We start from the raw sequence: 20,461 nt of genomic DNA, 5'->3' as shown, positions 1-20,461 counted from the left end.
ATAGGACTATGTGATGTGGTGACCTCACGTCTGGGTTTGTATGTGAAGTAAACAAACTCAGCATCTTGGAAAATGTGTGATCCTGTACTCAATGAATTGCTGTTCACAACAGGAATACAAACAACTTGTGTCCACTGATAGATGGTATTTTTATTATCAATGGGATTTTTTTTTTATTTAACAGCCAAAAGGAGAAAATCCCACAGTAAAATTTCTACTTAAAATTTGTATGGAACCATTATAGGCTCGAGTTAGTCAAACTATGCTTGCTAAAGATGAGCAAAGCTACAGATATTACAAGACCTTGTTTCAAAGTATATTGCAAAGTTATAGTTATTTAAATACTGTGATATTGTGATAAAATAGATACATGGAACATTAAAACAAAATTGATAGCACAAAGATAAGTCCACAGACATGTAGTCAACTAATCCTTGGCACAGGAACTAAGAATACAAGATTGAGGAAGTGACAAGTGCTAAAAAACTATATATTCAGGCTGGAGAGGTGGTTCAGTGGTTAAGAGCTTTGACTGCTCTACCAGAGGTCCCAAGTTCATTTCCCAGTAACCACATGGTGGCTCACAGCCATCTGTAATGGGATCTATGCTCTCTTCTGGGGTGTCTAAAGAATGACAGTCTACTTAAAAGTAAGTAAATCTAAACAGACAAACAAAAGAGCTATGTATTCGCACTTAAAAGAATGAATGCCTTTATCTTAAGCCAGTCATTAGAGTTCATTTGAAATAAGTTAAAGACTAAAGTGTAAGTCCTAAAATCATAAAGTGCCTACCTGATACTACGGGGGAGAATTTCCTTCTCACTATTAATAGCAATGTTTTTAAAAATATGACAAGTAAAACACAGACAAAGCACAAATATGTGGGAGTCATAAAACTGAGAAGCTTTTGCACAGAAAAAAAGACATCAGCAGCAGAAATAAAAGGCAACCTAAAGAATTAGAGTAAATGTTTTGAAAATATGTATCTAATATAATTAATATTTAAAATAAATATATAAGCCACTCATATAAATCCACAGTGAAAATACTGTTTGTAAATGGGAAAATTATTTTCAATTTGGCAAATAACCAGAGTAGATGTTTTTCAAGGAGGAAATAACACTGGAAACTAGTTCATAATACACTCAATATCATTATTAAAGGAAATACAGATAATGACCACAATGAGATATCACCTTACAACTGACAAGATTGCTGTCATCAGCAAGAGAAATGCATCAGGGAAAAAAAAAGGAATGGAGGTCTTTGTATCACTGGTGGAAATGTAAACCCATGCAGCCATCATGTACAATGATATGCGGGCTGCTCAAAGAACATTTAAAATAGAACTATGATATGTCCCAGTGATCTCATTTCTCAGTCTCTATCTAAAGTGAATAAAACCAGTAGCTTGAAAAGCTATCTGCATCCCTCAACTCAATGTCTTACATGTCTGCTGATAGATGAATGCATGAAGAAATTACATAGACATACAACAGATTTACCTCAAAAAGGAAGGAAATTCTGAGATTTATAGTAGCATTGAAATTGGAAGATATTATGCTATGAGAAAGAAGAAAGACATAGAAAGACTAACACTATATGGTTTCATTCATATTTGTAATGTCAAAAAAGTACATAAATGATTAGAATGGTGCTTGCCATGGATTCAGGAGCATGGGAAAAGAAGAGATCTACACTTAACCAGCAATTTACTACATGAGGCATAAAAAGTATCCGTTGTTCACCTCATAGTAGTGTGGCTGACTAGGAGTGGCTATCCACTATGACACAACATTTAGAGAGGTATTACAAGCTGTTCATTTACAAAAAGATAAAAACTCAATATTTAAAATAGTACTTATGATAGATAACATTTTCACATATTCACAAATTTGAGAAATCAGAAGTCTTACCATTGGAAGTCATGATTGTGTGTATTTATGTATGTAGTATGATGATTATATATATTATAATCATATATATAATCATATATAAATAATTATATATAATCATCATACTACATACATATATATATATATAGGCTGATCCCGGTCCACAGCTCCCTGCTTCCAAACCCCGTGGGAGAGAAAGCTCACCACCCGGACAGGTGGACACTCCTGAGACTGCAGAACAGCAGAGACCACCAACACTGCCCACCCCTGCCCACATCCCTGGCCCAAGAGGACACTGTATAAGGCCTCTGGGAACAGGAAGATAGGGGCACTCAAGTGGCAGGTCCCCTACGGTCCAGACACCTCCTGGATCTGAAGGGACCCAGTCAACAGCTCCCTGCACCCAAATCCTGTGGGAGGGAGAGCTAAATCTTCAGGGGGCAGACACACCTGGGAAGCCAGAAGAGACTACACTCTGCCCACATTACTGATTCCAGAGAAAACACCAAAGGGCATCTGGAACCCTGGTGCACAGAAGCTCCCGGAAAGGGCGGCGCAAATCTTCCTGGTTGCTGCCCCCGCGGAGAGCTCATAAGCAACACCCCACAAGCAAACTTGAGCCTCGGGACCACAGGTAAGACAAACCTTCCTGCTCCAAGCAATCTGCCCGGTGAACTCAAGACACAGGCCCACAGGAACAGCTGAAGACCTTTAAATAGGAAAAACTACATGCCCGAAAGCAGAACACTCTGTTCCCATAACTGGCTGAAAGAAAACAGGAAAACAGGTCTATAGCACTCCTGACACACAGGCTTATAGGACAGTCTAGCCACTGTCAGAAATAGCAGAACAAAATAACACTAGAGATAATCTGATGGCGAGAGGCAAGCGCAGGAACCCAAGCAACAGAAACCAAGACTACATGGCATCATCGGAGCCCAAGTCTCCCACCAAAGCAAACACAGAATATCCAAACACACCAGAAAAGCAAGATCTAGTTTCAAAATCATATTTGATCATGATGCTGGAGGACTTCAAGAAAGACATGAAGAACTCCCATAGAGAAACACAGGAAAACATAAATGAACAAGTAGAAGCCTATAGAGAGGAATCACAAAAATCCCTGAAAGAATTCCAGGAAAACACAATCAAACAGTTGAAGGAATTAAAAATGGAAATAGAAGCAATCAAGAAAGAACACATGGAAACAACCCTGGATATAGAAAACCAAAAGAAGAGACAAGGAGCCGTAGATACAAGCTTCACCAACAGAATACAAGAGATAGAAGAGAGAATCTCAGGAGCAGAAGATTCCATAGAAATCATCGACTCAACTGTCAAAGATAATGTAAAGCGGAAAAAGCTACTGGTCCAAAACATACAGGAAATCTAGGACTCAATGAGAAGATCAAACCTAAGAATAATAGGTATAGAAGAGAGTGAAGACTCCCAGCTCAAAGGACCAGTAAATTTCTTCAACAAAATCATAGAAGAAAACTTCTCTAACCTAAAGAAAGAGATACCCGGAAACCAGAAGAGACTGCTCTCTGCACACACATCTCGGACGCCAGAGGAAAAAGCCAAAGACCATCTGGAACCCTGGTGCACTGAAGCTCCCAGAAACGGCGGCACACGTCTTCCTGGTTGCTGCCGCTGCAGAGAGCCTGTGGGCAGCACCCCACGAGCGAACTTGAGCCTCGGGACCACAGGTAAGACCAACTTTTCTGCTGCAAGAAAGCTGCCTGGTGAGCTTGGGACACACGGAAGCAGAAGTCCTCTAGGACCGGGCACGTTCTGTGTTTACCGGAAGTCCCACAGCCGCGGATCCCGGCCCGCAGCAGCTCTCTGCTCCCAGACCCTGTGAGAGAGAGACCCAACCGCCTGGTCAGGTGGGCACTCCTGAGGCTGCAGAGCGGAAGAGACCACCAACACTGCTCACCCCTGCCCACATCCCTGGCCCAAGAGGAAACTGTATAAGGCCTCTGGGCTCCCGTGGGGGAGGGCCCAGGAGCGGCAGGACCCCTGTGCCTGAGACACCACCAGAACCAGAAGGAAACAGACCGGATAAACAGTTCTCTGCACCCAAATCCCGTGGGAGGGAGAGCTGAACCTTCAGAGAGGCAGACAAGCCTGGGAAACCAGAAGAGACTGCACTCTGCACACACATCTCAGACGCCAGAGGAAAACACCAAAGGCCATCTGGAACCCCGGTGCACTGAAGCTCCCGGAAGGGGCGGCGCATATCTTCCTGGTTGCTGCCGCTGCAGAGAGCCCGTGGGCAGCACCCCACGAGCGAACTTGAGCCTCGGGACCACAGGTAAGACCAACTTTTCTGCTGCAAGAAAGCTGCCTGGTGAACTCAAGACACAGGCCCACAGGAACAGCTGAAGACCTGTAGAGAGGAAAAACTACACGCCTGAAAGCAGAACACTCTGTCCCCATAACTGACTGAAAGAGAGGAAAACAGGTCTACAGCACTCCTGACACACAGGCTTACAGGACAGTCTAGCCACTGTCATAAATAGCAGAACAAAGTAACACTAGAGATAATCTGATGGCGAGAGGCAAGCGCAGGAACCCAAGCAACAGAAACCAAGACTACATGGCACCATCGAAGAAAGAGATACCCATAAGCATACAAGAAGCATACAGAACTCCAAATAGATTGGACCAGAAAAGAAATTCCTCCCGTCACATAATAGTCAAAACACTAAATGCACATAATAAAGAAAGAATATTAAAAGCAGTAAGGGAAAAAGGTCAAGTAAAATATAAAGGCAGACCTATCAGAATCACACCAGACTTTTCGCCAGAAACTATGAAGGCCAGAAGATCCTGGACTGATGTCATACAGACCCCAAGAGAACACAAATGCCAGCCCAGGTTATGGTACTATATCCAGCAAAATTCTCAATTAACATAGATGGAGAAACCAAGATATTCTATGACAAAACCAAATTTACACAATATCTTTCAACAAATCCAGCCCTACAAAGGATAATAAATTGTAAAGCCCAACATAAGGAGGCAAGCTATACCCTAGAAAAAGCAAGAAACTAATGGTCTTGGCAACAACAACAAAGAGAGAGAGAGAGAGAGAGAGAGAGAGAGAGAGAGAGAGAGAGAGAAAGAGAGAGAGAAGAAAGGCACACAAATATAATCTCACATCCAAATATGAATATAACATGAAGTCACAATCACTATTATTTAATATCTCTCAACATCAATGGACTCAATTCCCCAATAAAAAGCTATATGTTAACAAACTGGATACGCAATGAGGACCCTGCATTCTGCTGCCTACAGGAATCACACCTCAGAGTGAAAGGCTGGAAAACAACTTTCCAAGCAAATGGTCTGAAGAAGCAAGCTGGAGTAGCCATTGTAATATCAAATAAAATCGATTTCAACCAAAAGTCATCAAAAAAGATAAGGAAGGACACTTCATATTCATCAAAGGAAAAATCCACCAAGATGAACTCTCAATCCTAAATATCTATGGTCCAAATACAAGGGCACCTACATACATAAAAGAAACCTTACTAATGCTCAAAGTACACATTGTACCTCACACAATAATAGTAGGAGATTTCAACACCCCACACTCATCAATGGACAGATCATGGAAACAGAAATTAAACTAACACATAGACTAAGAGAAGCCATGAACCAAATGGACTTAACAGATATTTATTGAACATTCTATCCTAAAACAAAAGGATATAACTTCTTCTCACCACCTCATGGTACTTTCTCCAAAATTGACCATATAATTGGTCATAAAACAGGCCTCAATAGATACAGAAAGATAGAAATAATCCCATGCGTCCTATCAGACCACCACGGGCTAAAGCTGGTCTTCAATAACAATAAGGGAAGAATGCCCACATATACATGAAAGTTGAACAATGCTGTACTCAATGATAACCTGGTCAAGGAAGAAATAAAGAAAGAAATTAAAGACTTCTTAGAATTTAATGAAAATGAAGGTACAACATACCCAAACTTATGGGACACAATGAAAGCTGTGCTAAGAGGAAAACTCATAGCTCTGAGTGCCTGCAGTAAGAAACAGGAGACAGCATACATATATCAGCAGCTTGACAGCACACCTAAAAGCTCTAGAACAAAAAGAAGCAAACACACCCAGGAGGAGTAGAAGGCAGGAAATAATCAAAGTCAGAGCTGAAATCAACCAAGTAGAAACAAAAAAGACCATACAAAGAATCAACAGAACCGAAAGCTGGTTCTTCGGGAAATTCAACAAGATAGATAAACCCTTAGCCAGACTAACGAGAGGACACGGAGTGTGTGTCCAAATTAACAAAATCAGAAATGAAAAGGGAGACATAACTACAGAATCAGAGGAAATTCAAAAAATCATCAGATCCTACTACAAAAGCCTATATTCAACAAAACTTGAAAATCTGCAGGAAATGGACAATTTCCTAGACAGATACCAGGTACCAAAGTTAAATCAGGAACAGATAAACCATTTACACAACCCCATATCTCCTAAAGAAATAGAAGCAGTCATTAAAGTTCTCCCAACCAAAAAGAGCCCAGGTCCAGATGGGTTCAGTGCAGAATTCTATCAGACCTTCTTAGAAGACCTCATACCAATACTATCCAAACTATTCCACAAAACTGAAACAGATGGAGTGCTACCGAATTCCTTCTATGAAGCCACAATTATTCTTATACCTAAACCACACAAAGACCCAACAAAGAAAGAGAACTTCAGACCAATTTTTCCTTATGAATATCGACGCAAAAATACTCAATAAAATTCTTGCAAACCGAATCCAAGAGCACATCAAAACAATCATCCATCATGATCAAGTAGGTTTCATCCCAGGCATGCAGGGATGGTTTTATGTACGGAAAACCATCAACTATACAAACAAACTGAAAGATAAAAACCACATGATCATTTCATTAGATGCTGAGAAAGCATTTGACGAAATTCAATGCCCCTTCATGATAGAAGTTCTAGAAAGAATAGGAATTCAAGGCCCATACCTAAACATAGTAAAAGCCATATACTGCAATCCAGTAGCTAATATTAAAGTAAATGAAGAGAAACTTGAAGCAATCCCACTAAAATCAGGGACTAGACAAGGCTGCCCACTCTCTCCCTACTTATTCAATATAGTTCTTGAAGTTCTAGCCAGAGTAATCAGACAACAAAAGGAGATCACAGTGATACAGATTGGAAAAGAAGAAGTCAAAATATCACTATTTGCAGATGATATGATAGTATATTTAAGTGATCCCAAAAGTTCCACCAGAGAACTATGAAACCTGATAAACACCTTCAGCAAAGTGGCTGGGTATAAAATTAACTCAAATAAATCAGTAGCCTCCCTCTACACCAAAGAGAAACAAGCCGAGAAAGAAATTAGGGAAACGACACCCTTTATAATAGTCCCAAATAATATAAAATAATATAAATATAATATAAAATACCTTGGTGTGACTTTAACCAAAAAGCTCAAAAGTCTAGAATGGCAGTGAATGGTCCCATCATGTACATATAGATAGCAGTAATCACGTTTAGTGGGTTATCAAAATGATAATAATGGTGATAAAAACATAAAAGAGGAAACTGGGAAGTGGACATAGTGTTTGAGGAGTAAAATGGGGGAGTGGATGTGATCATATTTCATCACATGCATGATTGAAGATATCAAGAGTAGAAAAAAATTGAAAGTCTAGAATATCAGAACAAACCATAAAACAACAATAATAAAAAAGATACTGATGAGGTTTCACACAGAAATGAGAGCTCTGTTGGGAAGTAGATGAGAGGTTATTTCTGTCATGCTGTGGCAAATACTTTACATGTATTTGTATGTATTATTTCCATGCTCTTTCTTATTCTCATGAGACTTTGCAGAAAACTCATGATGATAGCGACGAACTTAAAGATGAAGGTGTGTATTTTGGACAGTTTAAAGGCAGAAAATCAAGAAGGCAGTGGCAATGGGTGCTTTCAACCACTTTCAAAATAAGAATTTGGAGTAAACTATGAAAGAGCAGGGAGATTCAGAAAATGGAGTTTTGATAGAAATGCCGCAGCTCATTCAGATTTACTTGCTCGAGAGATTGTTATATATAAAAGAAACCAAGTCAGGGCTGGAGAGAAGCTTAATGGTTAAGAACACTTGCTGCTCTTACAAAGAACTCAGATTCAGTTCTCAGCATCAGTGAATGGGATGAAGAAAAACTGTCAGAAACACTAGTTCTAGAGGACCCAACGTTTCCTGTCTTCTGCTGAACTATATAAATATAGTGTATAGATGTACATGTAGGCAAAACACCCTTGCACATAAAATAACTTTTTTTAAAAGCAGAGTGCTTGCTACCAAAATCATATAAAAGATACCTTGGCGGTAACTCAGGAATTCTTAAGACCCTAATTTGTTATAGGCTTCAAGGTATAGTGGTATAAATCAGAAGAATAAATTAGCTTCAAAGAGTTACATGACAGAATCTTTTCAGAAAAGAAAGATAGTAATGTAATCTAAGAGCATGGGATAAATTTAGCTTGAAAGACATCCAAAGACTGTTGCAGGCATGGTTGAAGTGGGCCCAGATAAAGCTCAATGAGAGCAGATCTTGTTGGTCAACAGTGCTGGTTTTGAAGACATCAGTGTACAAGAGTTACAGAGTCATAGAGGCTTCCACCAAGATGACAGAAAGGAAGCTCAGAGAGCCAAGTGTCAGGCCGTTCCAAGTCTCTATAATTACCTAACAGGCTGATACAAGAATGTGTGAGAGTCAAGATGAAGCATCGGGTGAAAACCACCAAACAAAGATGCCAGGAAAGTCTCCTACAGGCAGCTCTAGGCGGATGCAGTCTCCATACTTCTCTATGCTGAGTCCTTATACTTGGGATTTCTAACTCAAAGTGCTTGAGCATCCTTAGCCCTCTGAGTATCCTCGGTGTTGAATACAGAGCTCAAATCAGAGTAGAAATCAATGTTTTCTTTATTGGACAAAGACTTGCTTTGATCTAATCCTTTCTTTTCTGTGTTCTTACTCTTCCCATTTGAATTAGGAATAATTTATTGTGTACCACTGATAAGAGTCAGTTATCATCAGTAATCTAGAACTTGCTCTATTTGCAAGTATCATTAAACCAAACTCAACTGGTAAATCTACTATCACATTAGACAAAGTTGAAGTGAATTCTACAATAAGACAGGTCAAAAGAAAGCAACCAAAGTGAAAGATAATGGGAAAAGAAAAATAAAATCCAAATCATTCTAAAAATAAAAATCCAAAATAGGGACATTACCACTAATATGAAACCAAGGAAAAGAAAACAAAAAATAAAATTGTGATTTGATCATATTATGGTCAATTTAATAAAAATTGAGCTAAGGGATTAGCATAGTTTTTAGGATGTAATATTTTAAACGAGGCATTTACAAACTATTTAAAATTAGGGGATACCAACCAGAAAGCTAGCTCGTCACTTACATTCCGTATGCCGAGCTCACAGCGAGGCTGGTGATCTGCTGAGGCGGCTCGCCATCTACCCACACCAACTGAATAACAAGATCCGCTTGATAGCCCGGCGGCATGCGCACTGGCCGTGTTTTAACACTAGAAGAAAGAGGAAACGTTATTCTATCCCGTACATCTATAGCATACTTATGCATCTTCAGAAGTGACATCGAACCGTGCTTCAAAAATATATAACTTGGGGGCAAGCATGTGGATAGGCGATGCTTTGTCATCCTCTTGATGTATCAAGCGACAAATACTCGCTCAGTAATTTTTTAGTCAATTTTACAACCATAACTATCAAACATTTTCTTATTTTAGGACAGTGCTTTATGGTAAATGATACTTTCTACATACTTATAAAGCATAGCAATAAGAATGACTGTTATATAGTTATATACGTTTGGCAACCTGACACAAACCTTGATATATCTGGACAGAAGGATTCCAGTTGGGGGATTTTCTCCATTAGATTGGCCCAAGGTCATACCTGCGGGGTGCTTTCTCAATTGCGAATGATATAGGAAGGGTCAAGCTCACTGCAGGCAGAGCTATCTTGGGGGAGGTGAGGCTGGGGTGTTTTAAAAAAGGTAGCAAGGCAAGCCAGAGGAAGCAATCCAGTATCGTTCCTCCATAGTCTCTGTATCAGCTTCTGCCTTGAGTTCTCGCCTTGGCTTCCCTTTAGTGACGGGTCATAACTTATAAACCAACTGAACCCCTCCTCCAAAATTACTTTGAGTAGGTGTTTTATCAAATCAACAGAAATCAAACTAGGACCGTGATCAATAAATTAACACTCGACAAATTGTTCAACATATCCTTTACTAGTTCTCACTTTTTCTCTGAATCTACTCTACCTGGATCTTTTGTTCTGACAACCCTCCTCTACTTCTGGCTGTACAGAGAAACGTTACAGTCAGCCCTAACTACTGTACTCTTCTATTAGTCAGTCGGTCATGAAATGCTATCAATATAAGTAGGTCCTAAGTATTTTTTACTTCTCTGATGCTATGATCTTAGAACTACCAAATTAAAACAGGCTGTCCTCTTTAAATTTAAATTTCAAAAAAAAATAACAGCTTTTGAAATTGAGTGTACATTAGATGCAATACTAGGAATTTAGTGATGTTATAAATGTCATTGTTTATTTTCAATTAAAATTAAATGTATAAAACAGATGTTTTATTTGAAATAAATAGATAAATTGTCCCCTTATTTACTCTTGATCACTTTAATAGCCTCATAACTGGTCTCTAGTTTCTATTCTTTGCTCCATTCACAAACTAATGTTCAACTCATTGAACTGATCTCCTTAAAATTTAAGCCCAATCATGTTATTTTCTTTTTTTTTTTTTTTTTGGTTCTTTTTTTCGGAGCTGGGGACCGAACCCAGGGCCTTGCACTTCCTAGGTAAGCGCTCTACCACTGAGCTAAATCCCCAGCCCCGTTATTTTCTAATCAAAACATTATAGTGACTCCCACTTTCCACTTGAAATCAATGGTAAGGCTCTTATAATGCTCTATTATTAGGCCTCTACCATCTATATTACACCAATTCTTTTTTTTATTTTCGGCCTTCACACTTTTTATTTTTAAATGTATATAAACACACATACTTACACATCACTTACTACACTTTTTTGATATTCCAGGAATTCGTTCATTTAATGATTAAAAGCCAATGCTACAAGCATATAGCACACATAATAAAATGAAAACATTACTGATTTCCTCCCCTTCCTTATGGGTGTTCCCCTCCATACCCTCCTCCCATTGCCGCCCTATCCCCAACAGAGTAGTTCACTGGGGGTTCAGTCTTAGCAGGACCCAGGGCTTCCCCTTCCACTGGTGCTCTTACTAGGATATTCATTGCTACCTATGAAGTCAGAGTCCAGGGTCAGTCCATGTATAGTCTTTAGGTAGTGGCTTAGTCCCTGGAAGCTCTGGTTGCTTGGCATTGTTGTACATATGGGGTCTCGAGCCCCTTCAAGCTCTTCCAGTTCTTTCTCTGATTCCTTCAACGGGGGACCTATTCTCAGCTCAGTGATTTGCTGCTGGCATTCGCCTCTGTATTTGCTGTATTCTGGCTGTGTCTCTCAGGAGCGATCTACATCCGGCTCCTGTCGGTCTGCACTTCTTTGCTTCATCCATCTTGTCTAATTGGGTGGCTGTATATGTATTGGGCCACATGTGGGGCAGGCTCTGAATGGGTGTTCCTTCAGTCTCTGTTTTAATCTTTGCCTCTCTCTTCCCTGCCAAGGGTATTCTTGTTCCCCTTTTAAAGAAGGAGTGAAGCATTCACATTTTGATCATCCGTCTTGAGTTTCATTTGTTCTAGGCATCTAGGGTAATTCCAGCATTTTGGCTAATAGCCACTTATCAATGAGTGCATACCATGTATGTCTTTCTGTGATTGGGTTAGCTCACTCAGGATGATATTTTCCAGTTCCAACCATTTGCCTAATAATTTCATAAAGTCATTGTTTTTGATAGCTGAGTAATATTCCATTGTGTAGATGTACCACATTTTCTGTATCCATTCCTCTGTTGAAGGGCATCTGGGTTCTTTCCAGCTTCTGGCTATTATAAATAAGGCTGCAATGAACATAGTGGAACACGTGTCTTTCTTATATGTTGGGGCATCTTTTGGGTATATGCCCAAGAGAGGTATAGCTGGATCCTCATGCAGTTCAATGTCCAATTTTCTGAGGAACCTCCAGACTGATTTCCAGAATGGTTGTACCAGTCTGCAACCCCACCAACAATGGAGGAGTGTTCCTCTTTCTCCGCATCCTCGCCAGCATTTGCTGTCACCTGAGTTTTTGATCTTAGCCATTCTCACTGGTGTGAGGTGAAATCTCAGGGTTGTTTTGATTTGCATTTCCCTTATGACTAAAGATGTTGAACATTTCTTTAGGTGTTTCTCAGCCATTCGGCATTCCTCAGCTGTGAATTCTTTGTTTAGCTCTGAACCCCATTTTTTAATAGGGTTATTTGTTTCCCTGCGGTCTAACTTCTTGAGTTCTTTGTATATTTTGGATATAAGGCCTCTATCTGTTGTAGGATTGGTAAAGATCTTTTCCCAATCTGTTGGTTGCCGTTTTGTCCTAACCACAGTGTCCCTTGCCTTACAGAAGCTTTGCAGTTTTATGAGATCCCATTTGTCGATTCTTGATCTTAGAGCATAAGCCATTGGTGTTTTGTTCAGGAAATTTTTCCAGTGCCCATGTGTTCCACATGCTTCCCTAGTTTTTCTTCTATTAGTTTGAGTGTGTCTGGTTTGATGTGGAGGTCCTTGATCCACTTGGACTTAAGCTTTGTACAGGGTGATAAGCATGGATCGATCTGCATTCTTCTACATGTTGACCTCCAGTTGAACCAGCACCATTTGCTGAAAATGCTGTCTTTTTTCCATTGGATGGTTTTGGCTCCTTTGTCAAAAATCAAGTGACCATAGGTGTGTGGGTTCATTTCTGGGTCTTCAATTCTATTCCATTGGTCTATCTGTCTGTCTCTGTACCAATACCATGCAGTTTTTATCACTATTGCTCTGTAATACTGCTTGAGTTCAGGGATAGTGATTCCCCCTGAAGTCCTTTTATTGTTGAGGATAGCTTTAGCTATCCTGGGTTTTTTGTTATTCCAGATGAATTTACAAATTGTTCTGTCTAACTCTTTGAAGAATTGGATTGGTATTTTGATGGGGATTGCATTGAATCTGTAGATTGCTTTTGGTAAAATGGCCATTTTTACTATATTAATCCTGCCAATCCATGAGCATGGGAGATCTTTCCATCTTCTGAGGTCTTCTTCAATTTCTTTCCTCAGTGTCTTGAAGTTCTTATTGTACAGATCTTTTACTTGCTTGGTTAAAGTCACACCGAGGTACTTTATATTATTTGGGTCTATTATGAAGGGTGTCGTGTCCCTAATTTCTTTCTTGGCTTGTTTCTCTTTTGTGTAGAGGAAGGCTACTGATTTATTTGAGTTAATTTTATACCCAGCCACTTTGCTGAAGTTGTTTATCAGCTTTAGTAGTTCTCTGGTGGAACTTTTGGGATCACTTAAATATACTATCATATCATCTGCAAATAGTGATATTTTGACTTCTTCTTTTCCGATCTGTATCCCCTTGACCTCCTTTTGTTGTCTGATTGCTCTGGCTAGAACTTCAAGAACTATATTGAATAAGTAGGGAGAGAGTGGGCAGCCTTGTCTAGTCCCTGATTTTAGTGGGATTGCTTCAAGTTTCTCTCCATTTAGTTTAATGTTAGCAACTGGTTTGCTGTATATGGCTTTTACTATGTTCAGGTATGGGCCATGAATTGCTATTCTTTCCAGGACTTTTATCATGAAGGGGTGTTGAATTTTGTCAAATGCTTTCTCAGCATCTAATGAAATGATCATGTGGTTCTGTTCTTTCAGTTTGTTTATATAATGGATCACGTTGATGGTTTTCCGTATATTAAACCATCCCTGCATGCCTGGGATGAAGCCTACTTGATCATGGTGGATGGTTGTTTTGATGTGCTCTTGGATTCGGTTTGCTAGAATTTTATTGAGTATTTTTGCGTCGATATTCATAAGGGAAATTGGTCTGACGTTCTCTTTCTTTGTTGGGTCTTTGTGTGGTTTAGGTATAAGAGTAATTGTGGCTTCATAGAAGGAATTTGGTAGTGCTCCATCTGTTTCAATTTTGTGGAATAGTTTGGATAATATTGGTATGAGGTCTTCTATGAAGGTCTGATAGAATTCTGCACTAAACCCGTCTGGACCTGGGCTCTTTTTGGTTGGGCGACCTTTAATGACTGCTTCTATTTCCTTAGGAGTTATGGGGTTGTTTAACTGGTTTATCTGTTCCTGATTTAACTTCGGTACCTGGTATCTGTCTAGGAAATTGTCCATTTCCTGCAGATTTTCAAGTTTTGTTGAATATAGGCTTTTGTAGTAGGATCTGATGATTTTTTGAATTTCCTCTGATTCTGTAGTTATGTCTCCCTTTTCATTTCTGATTTTGTTAATTTGGACACACACTCCGTGTCCTCTCGTTAGTCTGGCTAAGGGTTTATCTATCTTGTTGAATTTCCCGAAGAACCAGCTTTCGGTTCTGTTGATTCTTTGTATGGTCTTTTTTGTTTCTACTTGGTTGATTTCAGCTCTGACTTTGATTATTTCCTGCCTTCTACTCCTCCTGGGTGTGTTTGCTTCTTTTTGTTCTAGAGCTTTTAGGTGTGCTGTCAAGCTGCTGATATATGTATGCTGTCTCCTGTTTCTTTCTGCAGGCACTCAGCGCTATGAGTTTTCCTCTTAGCACAGCTTTCATTGTGTCCCATAAGTTTGGGTATGTTGTACCTTCATTTTCATTAAATTCTAAAAAGTTTTTAATTTCTTTCTTTATTTCTTCCTTGACCAGGTTATCATTGAGTAGAGCATTGTTCAATTTCCATGTATATGTGGGCATTCTTCCCTTATTGTTATTGAAGACCAGTTTTAGGCCGTGGTGGTCCAATAGCACGCATGGGATTCTTTCTATCTTTCTGTACCTGTTGAGGCCCGTTTTTTGACCAATCATATGTTCAATTTTGGAGAAAGTACCATGAGGAGCTGAGAAGAAGGTATATCCTTTTGCTTTAGGATAGAATGTTCTATAAATATCTGTTAAGTCCATTTGGCTCATGACTTCTCTTAGTCTGTCTATGTCTCTGTTTAATTTCTGTTTCCATGATCTGTCCATTGATGAGAGTGGGGTGTTAAAATCTCCTACTATTATTGTGTGAGGTGCAATGTGTGTTTTGAGCTTTAGTAAGGTTTCTTTTACGTATGTAGGTGCCCTTGTATTTGGGGTATAGATATTTAGGATTGAGAGTTCATCTTGGTGGATTTTTCCTTTAATGAATATGAAGTGTCCTTTCTTATCTTTTTTGATGACTTTTAGTTGAAAATTGATTTTATTTGATATTACAATGGCTACTCCAGCTTGCTTCTTCCGACCATTTGCTTGGAAAGTTGTTTTCCAGCCTTTCACTCTGAGGTAGTGTCTGTCTTTGTCTCTGGGGTGTGTTTCCTGTAGGCAGCAGAGTGCAGGGTCCTTGTTGCGTATCCAGTTTGTTAATCTATGTCTTTTTATTGGGGAGTTGAGGCCATTGATATTGAGAGATATTAAGGAATAGTGATTATTGCTTCCTGTTATATTCATATTTGGATGTGAGGTTATGTTTGTGTGCTTTTCTTCTCATTGTTTTGTTGCCAAAACGATTAGTTTCTTGCTTCTTCTAGGGTATAGCTTGCCTCCTTATGTTGGGCTTTACCATTTATTATCCTTTGTAGTGCTGGATTTATAGAAAGATATTGTGTAAATTTGGTTTTGTCATGGAATATCTTGGTTTCTCCATCAATGTTAATTGAGAGTTTTGCAGGATACAGTAACCTGGGCTGGCATTTGTGTTCTCTTAGGGTCTGTATGACATCAGTCCAGGATCTTCTGGCCTTCATAGTTTCTGGCGAAAAGTCTGGTGTGATTCTGATAGGTCTGCCTTTATATGTTACTTGACCTTTTTCCCTTACTGCTTTTAATATTCTTTCTTTATTTTGTGCGTTTGGTGTTTTGACAATTATGTGACGGGAGGTGTTTCTTTTCTGGTCCAATCTATTTGGAGTTCTGTAGGCTTCTTGTATGCCTATGGGTATCTCTATTTTTAGGTTAGGGAAGTTTTCTTCTATGATTTTGTTGAAGATATTTACTGGTCCTTTGAGCTGGGAGTCTTCACTCTCTTCTATACCTATTATCCTTAGGTTTGATCTTCTCATTGAGTCCTAGATTTCCTGTATGTTTTGGACCAGTAGCTTTTTCCGCTTTACATTATCTTTGACAGTTGAGTCAATGATTTCTATGGAATCTTCTGCTCCTGAGATTCTCTCTTCCATCTCTTGTATTCTGTTGGTGAAGCTTGTATCTACAGCTCCTTGTCTCTTCTTTTGGTTTTCTATATGCAGGGTTGTTTCCATGTGTTCTTTCTTGATTGCTTCTATTTCCATTTTTAATTCCTTCAACTGTTTGATTGTGTTTTCCTGGAATTCTTTCAGCGATTTTTGTGACTCCTCTCTATGGGCTTCTACTTGTTTATTTATGATTTCCTGGAATTCTTTCAGGGGTTTTTGCGATTCCTCTCTGTAGGCTTCTACTTGTTCTCTAAGGGAGTTCTTCACGTCTTTCTTGAAGTCCTCCAGCATCATGATCAAAAATGATTTTGAAACTAGATCTTGCTTTTCTGGTGTGTTTGGATATTCCATGTTTGTTTTTATGGGAGAATTGGGCTCCGATGGTGCCATGTAGTCTTGGTTTCTGTTGCTTGGGTTCCTGCGCTTGCCTCTCGCCATCAGATTATCTCTATTTTTATTTTGTTCTGCTATTTCTGACAGTGGCTAGACTGTCCTATAAGCCTGTGTGTCAGGAGTGCTGTAGACCTGTTTACCTGTTTTCTTTCAGCCTGTTATGGGGACAGAGTGTTCTGCTTTCGGGCATGTAGTTTTTCCTCTCTACAGGTCTTCAGCTGTTCCTGTGGGCCTGTGTCTTGAGTTCACTAGGCAGGTCACTTGCAGCAGAAAAGTTTGTCTTACCTGTGGTCCCAAGGCTCAAGTTTGCTCGCAGGGTGCTGTCCACGAGCTCTCTGCGGTGGCACCAACCAGGAAGATCTGTGCCGCCATTTCCGGGAGCTTCAGTGTACAAGGGTTCCAGATGGCGTTTGGTGTTTTCCTCTGGAATCAATAATGTGTGCCGAGTGCAGTCTCTTCTGGTTTCCCAGGCGTGTCTGCCTCTCTGAAGGTTTAGCTCTCCCTCCCATGGGATTTGGGTGCAGAGAACTGTTTATCCGGTCTGTTCCTTCAGGTTCCGGCGGTCCTCTAATTCAATTCTTATTATCAAGACACTTTTCTGACTGAGCTCTAGGTGCAATGGCCTAATTATTTTCCTTAGCAAGTCCAGGACTTCAAGTCCATTGCTATAGCTATTCTTTTTGCCTAGAATTTTCTTCCACCATATATTATTTAACTCTCTTATTTCAAGTTTTTTCTTTAATTATCATTCTCTTAAAAAGGCCAATGATACTTATTAAGCACATAATATATAAATAAAAATAACTGTACAAATATGTATATATTGATAATAATTGTAATACTTCTAAAAATAGAGAATTAGCTAGCTGAAATGCTTATTTACCAGCAAATGTATATAAAAGTGTCCAACTTCAGGTAAACAAAAGGACAAATGCCAAGATTTTATGAAGCATGGATTTTATGCAACTGAAGAAACCATCCACAGTGTAATTTAATTAATAGAAAAATATTTAGACTTTTTGTGTGTATTTGAGCTCTGGGCATTGAGCACACGATATATGACTATGCAGATTTTTCTTTTGGTTTTTAACAATCCTTGAGATTTACCTCAGTATTTGTCAATTCAAGTCTTTTATACTTTGCTAATTGTTGATGCCAAGCAGACCTTTATTTCCCTTGTTTTTCTCCATCCTTCCTATCCTCAATTCTTCTCTGTTTTATAAACATCTAAGTAGTTAGAAGACGTGTGCACTAATGATAGGCTGTTGTTGCTGTTTTTCAAACACCAAATGGGTCTGTAGTGATATTTTAAATGTTCTGTGTTTTTATTGGTTTTCACATTCTTTGAACTCAGTTAAAAAAACAAAACTGATAATAAAAAATATAAATGGGTTGGCACAGTAGCTTAGCAGGTAAAGGTACTGCCACTGAACTGAGCTTCATTCTCAGGACTCACAAGGTGCAAGGAGAGAAAAGCTTCTTACAGGTTGTCCTCTGACTGTCACATGTACAGCATGGTGTGTGTGTGTGTGTGTGTGTGTGTGTGTGTGTGTGTGTGTGTACATGCACACAAAATATAAATATATACATATGAACTTATAAGAGCTTTTGGCTAGCTAAAATTTAATAAATTTTTTGCTTGTAGATTTTCCCCCAATTAATTCACATATATTCTTCTGATTTGAAAATCTTTTAAAAAATTAGAGAAATTATGCATTGCTGCTAATTATATAGCTTTTGCCTTTGAAAGCTTATCTCTAAAGTCTCTATACAAATTTGCATATGAAATTAGAGAACAATCTGTCGAGAATTCTTTAAGTAATAGATACATATATTGTTTTAGAAAAAAAACTCTTTCTTAGGCTAAATTCTCCAAATATTGAACACTAGAAAGAATTATATATGACTGCACACAAAAGTAATAATTTATAAACCTTATAGGATGAAAGGCATAGAAGCAAGATAAGTTTGCCTGTGAGGTTTACATGCTAAGTTTTTTATTGTGTTGTTAAATGTAACCTTGACACATTGAATAAAGTGTTTAACTATAATCATTAATTAGGAAAAAAGATTAGGGTTTGCCTTGTTAAACTTCTCATTTTTTCAAAGCCATGTTTATTTTAGAATCCTTTTGGGGAAAAATATAAATAGGCAAATAAAGTATGAAAACACTGTGCCTTTTGGGGGAAGGAAAATCATGCTCTCCTGACTCCTCTAACAAGGGATCAGTAACTTTGCCTGTCCCATTGTGCAAGAACTCTGTAAGGAGCTGATGAGTGTGCTTCGTCACCTGGCAGCCGTTCTTACCTGAGGCATGGGATGCTGTCCTTCGTCACGCCTTCACTAGACACAGTATTAGTGCTTCCAGAAAGACTCCTTGAAGAAGGAAGTTGAGAGGAGAGATCTGGAAATGGAGGACTTGTTTCTGGCTCAGGAGTAATAATGTCTTCAACATCGCACTGAAGTCGTACCTCTAATGACTTAAAAAGGTTGTTTTAATTTAGTCTAATTAATAATAACAATAATATTAATAGGTACGTTAATATATCTAGGTTGTTCTCAAGTTTTTCAATCTGAACTAAGTAATGAATCATATGGACTATTTAGTGACAATTACCAAAAAACGAAAACAAAAAAACCCAAAATATCCAAAACCCCATAACTTTTAATTCCTCAAAACTAAGAAAAAAAGCACTATTTTTTTTTACTATTAGTAAAAATATTTTTTGTGTGTGGGCGGGTTTGAGATAGAGTTTCTCTGTGTAGCTCTGGCTGTCCTGCTCATTTTGCGGACCAGGCTGGTCTGGAACCCACAGTCATCTGCCTTTCTCTACCTCCAGAGTGCAGAGCTTACAGGTGTCTGACACCACATCCTGATATTCACCTTCACTTCATACTTATGTGGCGGAAATTGTTATGGAATGAGTATTGCTTTCTCAAGCTTGTTTTGTCAACTTGATACAAGCTAGAGTCATTTTGAAAGAGGGACTCTCAATTGGGAAAATGTCCCCAAATAGAGTGGCACTGTAGACAAACCTGTGGGTCATTTTCTTAGTGATTGATTTGGGAGCCCCACTGTGGGTGGAGTCATCTTGGGCAGATGGATTTGAGTTGTATAGGAAGGAGGATAAAGAAGACTTGGGGAGCAAGCGAGTAGTCAGTGAGCCTCCACCGTGTCTAGTCAGTTCTAGCCTCCAGGTCCACACCCCGCCTGAGGTCCCACACTGCTTGAGTTCCTGCCACGACCTCTGGTGGTTTAGAACATCTGGAAGTATGAATGAAATAAATAATTTCCTCTCCAAGTTTCTTTTGGTCATGGTGCTTTATCATAGTAAGAAAAACCCTAGGACAGTTTCTTACAATAAATTATAATTTGGTGGATGATTAAAATAAAAGAAGAAATTGACAGTTACTCCAATGAAGGAAATTAAAATGGGTATGTTTATATTTATAAATAGTATTTAATTTACAGTATATGAGTACGCTGATATTTAAATTGGATTATAGTAATATTCATATGGTGTGAACATAGCAATATTACCAAACTTACTATTATAATAATTATCTTTAAACTACTAGGATCCCCTGCCAGCAACAACCTGGTTACTGAGCTATTGAGTACTTACTACTCACAGTGCTGATGCTGCTATGACATCATGATAAACACCTGATCTACAGAGCATGAGTATTTTCCTTAGCTTTTATTCTCTGCTTTCTAC

The 20,461-nt window shown here is 38.9% G+C and overlaps 1 protein-coding gene across 9 annotated transcripts in view; it reads right to left on the bottom strand.

Annotated features, from left to right (window-relative positions):
* Stxbp5l (syntaxin binding protein 5L) overlaps nucleotides 1-20,461 on the bottom strand; it is a 329,014-nt gene that overhangs the window by 93,882 nt on the left and 214,671 nt on the right. For all 9 annotated transcript variants that reach the window (XM_063270382.1, XM_063270385.1, XM_063270384.1 and 6 more), the window contains 2 exon segments: nucleotides 19,050-19,222; nucleotides 9,384-9,509 (listed from right to left, as the gene is read on the bottom strand). In XM_063270382.1, the coding sequence (XP_063126452.1) occupies nucleotides 9,384-9,509; nucleotides 19,050-19,222 (299 nt within the window).

Source organism: Rattus norvegicus, chromosome 11 (assembly GCF_036323735.1).
Source record: "Rattus norvegicus strain BN/NHsdMcwi chromosome 11, GRCr8, whole genome shotgun sequence".
Taxonomy (NCBI): Eukaryota; Metazoa; Chordata; class Mammalia; order Rodentia; family Muridae; genus Rattus; species Rattus norvegicus.
The sequence above is the reverse complement of the archived record's forward strand: the minus strand, read 5'-3'. Positions and strand labels throughout refer to the sequence as shown.